The sequence below is a fragment of the Hirundo rustica genome, chromosome 13 (genome assembly GCF_015227805.2).
Source record: "Hirundo rustica isolate bHirRus1 chromosome 13, bHirRus1.pri.v3, whole genome shotgun sequence".
In the NCBI taxonomy this organism is placed as follows: Eukaryota; Metazoa; Chordata; class Aves; order Passeriformes; family Hirundinidae; genus Hirundo; species Hirundo rustica.
Window position 1 is genome coordinate 6,113,339 of NC_053462.1, and position 7,065 is coordinate 6,120,403.

General features: G+C 45.6%; 1 protein-coding gene and 1 long non-coding RNA gene across 2 annotated transcripts in view; one reads left to right on the top strand and one right to left on the bottom strand.

The window, feature by feature from the left end:
- Positions 1–1,765, bottom strand: part of CHRNA7 (cholinergic receptor nicotinic alpha 7 subunit) — a 37,128-nt gene extending 35,363 nt beyond the window's left edge. Inside the window, exons 1-2 of the mRNA XM_040077369.1 lie at positions 1,528–1,765; positions 316–455 (exon numbers count right to left, since the gene is read on the bottom strand). Coding sequence (XP_039933303.1) covers positions 316–455; positions 1,528–1,582 — 195 coding nt within the window. The 5' untranslated portion in view covers positions 1,583–1,765. The remainder of the gene's footprint in view (positions 1–315; positions 456–1,527) is intronic.
- Positions 1–5,038, top strand: part of LOC120758754 (uncharacterized) — a 97,056-nt gene extending 92,018 nt beyond the window's left edge. Inside the window, exon 3 of the long non-coding RNA XR_005702998.2 lies at positions 4,826–5,038. This is a non-coding gene — a long non-coding RNA (uncharacterized LOC120758754). The remainder of the gene's footprint in view (positions 1–4,825) is intronic.
- Positions 5,039–7,065: the final 2,027 nt, after the last annotated feature.

A 7,065-nucleotide genomic window follows, 5' to 3' on the forward strand; every position in this document is an offset into this window, starting at 1 on the left:
AATCCCTCCCGCACTATACTACTTGTTGGTTCTAAGGTCAGCTAAGGATTTGAAAGGCAAAGTGTGCATTTTGAGCTCCCCTTGAAATATTTTCTACTGCTAAAAATGTTGGGAATTTCTGACAAGAGATCTAAGAAATAGGTAAATTGTACTTCAGAGTTTAGTTCTTTAAAGATGCAGACAAAATTTGGTACTGTGTCTTGAATCAGTTGTCCTTTCCAATCTCTCGTAATCTTCCTTTGCTATCTCAAATGTCCCTTATAGGAAGGAAAAATCCACCCTTTGAAACAGTTTCCTAGAAGGTTACAGACTTACCACATCCATGATCTGCATGAGGCTGAGAGTGAAATAGACAGTGAGTGGCTGGGAATCATTTGCAACTGGTCGCTCCAATGGATTGTAATTTTTCAGCAGCTCCTTGTAAAGCTTCCTTTGGAACTCTCCTTGCAGGGACTCTTTGGGCACAGGATTAAAGAGATAAATAATAAGGATTCTACATCAGAAAAAGCTCAGTCATGCTTTTTCACTCCTATCAGATATTATGTACCTAATATTACACCTGCTGCATTCCCAGAAAAAAATGCTAATCAAATAGTTCATTAGCTACTACAACAAAATCCTAATCACAAATATTCATCCCAGCCTGTAAGGGGGATTACCTCTTTGATCATTTCTTGACTGGCCAGGAGTGATACATTCTAAATGCTAATGACACTTTCTCAATGTATGCACCCTTCCAGCAGCAAGTGACGAAGAGGAAACACAGTACCTTTGATTTGACACCTGTCCTGGCATAGCTATAACCAGAAAAGCAGAACAGAGATATGGCAGAGAGCATCAGCAAGACAATGGAAGAAAAATGGCCACAGGTTAGACTGAACACTGCTCTCGGGCTGCTTCAGACAGAGAACTCTTTGGGGCAAGAGTTCCGCTTTGTTCTCTGCTCGTGCAGTTATAGACGAAGTGGGGTACGGGTTCCTGGCAGAGATGATAGGCACTACATTAATATACATGCTAATATTTGGGGATTTCTGTCTTTTTTACACTTCAAATCCAGGGAGGATGCTTATTCTGCCGCCTTTCTCTGGAGAGCAGGAGTAGGTCTACATGAATGGAGCAGAGCAGACCAGGGACAGAGGCAATTTTCGAATGAGGGGGAATGTGCGACAGGGTAAGAACAGGTGCTCTGGATGTGAGCCCTCCCAGTCCCATTCCGGACTTCCCTCTTCCCAGTTTTCTAGTCCTCAATTCCCCCGACAAAAAGCCGCAGCCACTGCCCTGGGACAACCACCACGTAAGTCCCTTGACAGAGTTCGCTCCCCCATCCCCACCGTCCTTCTCCCGTGTCCCTTCCCGGCAGGTCCCAGCCCTGGCCATCCCTCAGTGCGGCCCGGGACGGGGGCGAGTCTAGCCGCAGCGGCGAGGCTGGGAGAGGGCAGAAGGTGACGGCCGGAGAGCCGCCGTGCCGGGGAGGACCCGGGGCTGCCGTCCCCACCCGCCCCGCCGCGGCTCCCGGCGCCCACTCACCGCGCACGAGCCCCGCCGCCGCCAGCAGCCACACGGCCAGCTCCTGGAGGCCCATCCCGGGAGAGCCGGCGCCGCGAGGGACGGACACGCCAACAGCAGCGGCGGCTTCTCCTGCCGCCGAGCCCCGCCAGCCCCGAGCCGCTGATCCGGGCCGCTGGGATCCGCCGGGAGCCGCCGGCGCCCCGGGCACCTCCGGCAGCTCGGCCCCTTCCTGCGCCCGCACCGGAGCTCGCCCTACGGCGCCGCCGGCCCGGGCGGAGCGGAGCGGAGGGATGCTGACGGCCCGCCTCCCCGCCCTGCCTCTCGCCTGATGGATTTCCCTCCCTTCCCTAATCCTCGAGCGTGTCCGGGCCGGAGGGGAGGGAGCGGAGCCGCTCGCGGGCGGCTGCGGCAGCCGGAGCGATGCGGTGCGGCTGGGCGAGGGGGCCCCGGCATTATAGAGCCGAGAGCGGGGGCGGCCCCCTCCCCTGCCGGCAGCCGCGCCCGCCCGCACCCTCTGCCCTCCCCGAGCCCGCAGCGGCACCGCGGGGAGCCCCGGCTGCTCGGGGACGGGACAACAGGCGAGGGCAACCGGCCCGGCCCCTAAAAGCCGAAGTGCATCAGCCATCCCCAGGCCCCCACAGCTCCCCGGCCCTCCTCGGCATTCTCCTTCACCATCGGCAACGGCTGCTGCTGTTGTGGGAGGCGTGAATTAGCACAAAGGGCAGCAGAGAGCCCCGAGTAGGATAACCCCTGCCGGGACCGAGGCGGGCAGCGGGAGGGGAAGGCAGCCAGGGCACTGACCAGGGCAGGGCCAGTCCTTGCTGGCTTCAGCCAGAAGCTTGGCTTAGGTCACATCTAGGGGGAGAGTAATGCCACAACGATGTTGCACACGTAGCTGTTAAATCCCCAGTAGAGATGCGGGGCTGAGGGCTCAGGTGCTGGATGTTTTGTCTAGATATGGGGGAAAAAGCCATGGCCGAGGGACATTGCGTTTAGTGCTTGACAAACACGTGACACTAAAACGGTGGCTGATCTCCTGGTACAGGTATAATGCACCACAGTTGGAAAGTGGGCCTAGAAAATTCAACGCATTTTGTTGATTGTCTGGTTCCCATCTGCACCTCTAAGCATAATTTTGAGCCCATGGATGAGTTATTTCTTTCAGTCCAAATCCCTGCCCTTCAAATCCAGTTGCTACGTTAAATGAATGTCCTAGACAGCTGCACTTAAAAACAATGGTATTGAAGAATGCTGTCATTTGCAAGGGGTAACTAACTACTTGATTTTCAAATAACCATCAAACAGAGGTTTATTTAGCCCATGTTAATTCTCAGCTTTAAAAATCCAGGTTATCTGTATTAGCTTAAGCACTGACCTAATTTACGTAGCTACTGTTTAAGTATTTTTAAATGTTGAGCACAAAAGCAGATGCATCTTGGGGCAACCTGAGTAGTTCAGCAATTGGCTCATCGTGTGTTCCAGCTGTCACATACAGCAGGACTGAAACCTTCCCCTATTCAAATGAGCCAGCATGCCAGACAGCTTTACCAAGGGGCAGTGGAAACCAGCAAGTGGTAAAGCTAACTCTCCAAAAGCCAAGTAATAGCTGGTGTTTTTTGGGGTTTTGGTTGTATTTTTTTTCCATGAGATATTGACCTTTTTGGACCAGCCAACAGACAAGAGCGAGTTGCTAGGGGAGCTCTGTGTTATTTGCAGAAAAAAACAAGTGTTATTATTCATTTGTACTTCAACCTTCCGGTGCCAGTGCTCTTAGTATCTGGATTTTTGCCTTGTCTCATTTTGGAAAGAAGACTCATTTTCTTTCCTCCTTCTACTGTTATCCGCTGCTGTTTTGGCACAGGTGCCCCAGATATTTTTGGGTGTTCAGTAAACAGCATGAATTGTTCAGGCAAGAAATTTGGAGAGGAAATCTACAGTTCATGGCTGACCTCTACTGTTGGCTCTTTTTTTTTTTGCTTTACACTTTGCTTTGTTGTCAGCTGCCTCACCTCTCTGTGATGAACACAAGGTCTCAAAAGGCAAACCCTTCAGGGAATGGTGCTGAAACCCCAAATTCCTGTAGTAGAATTGCGGAAATAATAGTTTTTAACTATTTCTTTGGTAAATCTTGATTTGTATTTTGTTTGCGGCAGTCTTGTTTTCATCTGATGTTAGCAAATTGAATTTTATAGGCACTGAAGGAATTCCTTGGATATTTTTTAATAGCAATCAGCACTTCAACTCCTGGATTAAACTGTGTTCAATCAGGTGCATTCTTACTAAAGGTTTTGCTTTTCAATATGGAGAGTGTGTGTGAATGCACACAAATGGCAGGAAAAGGACTCATTTGCTTTCTGTAGACATCCTGGCTAATAAAAGTTAATTTCACAAACATAGATATTGTGTAGATGCTAGCAAAGAAAGGTTTAAAACCAGAATACTGAAGTCCTCTAAAAGCCTTTATGTATGGCACTGGTTCTCTCTGTAAAATTTGGTATTTACAACTTAAAAGCAAGCAGTACAGTCTGTGCCAGCAGAGGCTTCCTTTGCCTGCAGGGCCCACTGGAGACGATGCCCACTGTTCTCTGAGCTTTGATTCTTCTCTCTCTGCTGTCCAGCCAGGTGATTTGGAGGCAGCTCTTCCCCCTCCCCAGACAATATTAGACACAGTGATAAAGTGTGAGTTCACTTTACAGTTACAGGCTGTAGAATCCCTTGTGGGTCTCCGAGCACACCTTCCATGGTTGGGTGTTTGCCAGAATATAAACAAGCCCCTAATGTCTGTTTGTTTCTCACATACATGGGACATAATTAGAGACAGCCAATCGTGTGTCTGTGAATAACCAATTGCTCAAGGACACAACATTTTGCACAGATCACATCACATATATGAAGGTCAGGCATAGAAAATGTGTGTGTAATAGTGTGCATCTAGTACCCATGTGCTATCTATTGCTTCTTTATCTGATAAGCAAAGAAATAAATATGTCAATGTACAAAACACTTCACTCAAGTGCTATTTCAGGTCTATTTTGAATCTGAGAGAGGCACAGAGCTACTAGAGAAACAGCTACAGGATTCTGAGTTAGTGTGTGTATAGAAGAGACCTTCATCATGGCTGTAAGATGATTGTTTATACCCAAAGACTGTCCTCCTACTTCGGTTCACTAGGCTAATCTGTTGCATTGGTCAGTGATGAGCCAGGGACTGAAGAACATTCAGAATCACTTATGCAGTCATTACAAGATGTTGCTGTTGCCCAAGGTTTATAATATCCCAGAATTGCAAGAAATATCCTCTTTTTCTCTTTGAACAGATTTGCAAATAAACAAAATTGTGCATCTTCCTGATGTGACAGAAGATGATAAAATAGCCCTGAGAAGAGGCTGATAGAAGCGACCATCTTGTACTGTATCCACCTACAGTGACCGCAGCAGTTTCTGACTTTGATCTAACTATTGTGCAACTGCAACGACCTGGGGCTCCAAATCAGAAAAAAATCTTCTTTTCCTTCTTTTTCGAGAAATAGGTAAAATAAGCTAAGACTTTAAATGGTAGCTTACAGCACATGTTAGATGCTCACATTTTCTTGAATGTTATTTGAGTTAAATTACCTCTCTATTTGTTAGTTGCCTTTTTTTTTTTTTTTAAGATAATGCTAGTAATTGCAGTCCATGTTATTAGTTATTCTCTGTTGTTTACTTTGCCCACTGAGTAGTCTCAGGGACTGAGAGCATACATGTGATGAGCTTGATGTTTTTCTGTGAAATGTCCCTGAACCATTATATGGTTCTTCCTTACAGGAGGTAGCAAGTAGTTTTGATGTTGAGTTTTCTATTGAAGGATGAATCAGTGATCTGAAATATGGTTAATTTTGTGATTGAACTTTAAATTATCTATGTGCTAATTTAAACAGAGGTTCACAATGGCAGTGTCTTCCCCAAACTCTTAGCTCCTACACCAGTATGTGATTTCCAGAAAATGATCCATTCCCCAAATTGTCATCTGTTGGGAAGGATAAAGAAAAGCATGGACTCTTCTGTTGTTTAAAAATAACAAAGCTGCTGCCCTGCCACTTTGTAGAAAGCAATTACAGAGAGTTTTTCTGAACAGTGCTCAGATGTGATGAATAAGGATTTGTCAAATTTGCCTAATGACTGCATAACTAATGAGTAAGACCTGTGATCACTTCTGTAATGCAAACATTTTTCAAAATTCATACTTGTCTTTTATTACTGTTAGCATACACTCACATTAAAGTGCGAGCATATTAAACAACAGTGGTAGCACCACTGTGTTCCTGTGATTGAAACATCTCAAATGCTATAACTCCAGAGATTCTCAGCATATCTACCCTACAGGTGCTTTCGTCTGTCCAAAGAAATATCACACATTTTCAACTGAAATAATGCTCAGCACGTTTGCACTTTGATTTCTGTATAAGGAATTATTGTTCCTCTCGTTTCAGCCTCTGTCAGGTCCTGATGCATTTTGTAATTCCAGGGCTTGGCATTCATTTCTCACTGACATACAAGTCACATTACAGGGTCGCTTTGTCATCTTTTTGGATGAGTGTGAACAACAGAAAGAGGACAAAACTGCTTTTCTTCACCCTGGTTAATTTTAAACAACTACATAATTAAGGGTCCACAGAAGCTAATTAAAGTTGACAGGAAACCTGTGTTTTAGGCCTACAGCTTTAGCAGATCCTCATCTATAAGCATCTGAAGACCAACCTTATTTATCTTGTCCTAAAGCAACACACCAGAAATTTTTCTTCCCTGAAAAAATTACCATCTGCTGCAATTTAAGTAACCGACATGAATTCCTCAAAAATGGTCACTTGGTCTGTAAAGACCATTCTAATATGGCTTTTGACTATAAAGCTAAGCTCAAACCCTTTCAAAGGCAGAACGTTATAGCAAAACTGAGAGCAAATTCATTTAAAATTTGGACTCATATTTGAGGCAGAGGACATGGGACAGTTTAGCTAAATTTCTACAGCCAAGATTTCTAAAAGGAAAACTATCCAGGGTGCTCTTGTCTGCTAGAGAATACTGAATTTTGGCCTTTAGAATCCTAATGGTTAAGTTTCAGTTCATCAAATACATACATTTTAAATATGGCTTTAAGGAGAAAGCATTTTTATTTTTTGTCTTGGAATGCATGGATTACAAATTTACAACTGTATTTCTTACTTTGCATAAAACCAGCACTCCTTAATATTCCTTCCTAACTTCTCCTGCAAGATCTCAGCATCACTGCTAAGGACCTCAGTCCAGTCCTTGTATGATTTATTTTAACTAATCACTGGTGAAGGTAAATTTTTTCCAGCAGGTACAACAACAAACATCACGTATCATCTTCTGTTTGAAATGAGATCTTGTGCTTTCTCTAATTGCCCCTCTGTGCTGGCACAGCACACTGAGAGAGGCAGCAGGGCTACAAAGGGCAATGCTCCCGTGAGTCACTGGAGACAGGGAGAGATCCAGAGAGGAATCCATCGCTCACAGCACCTGAGAGTGGCAGCCAGTCACGGCACAGTGCAAAATGCAG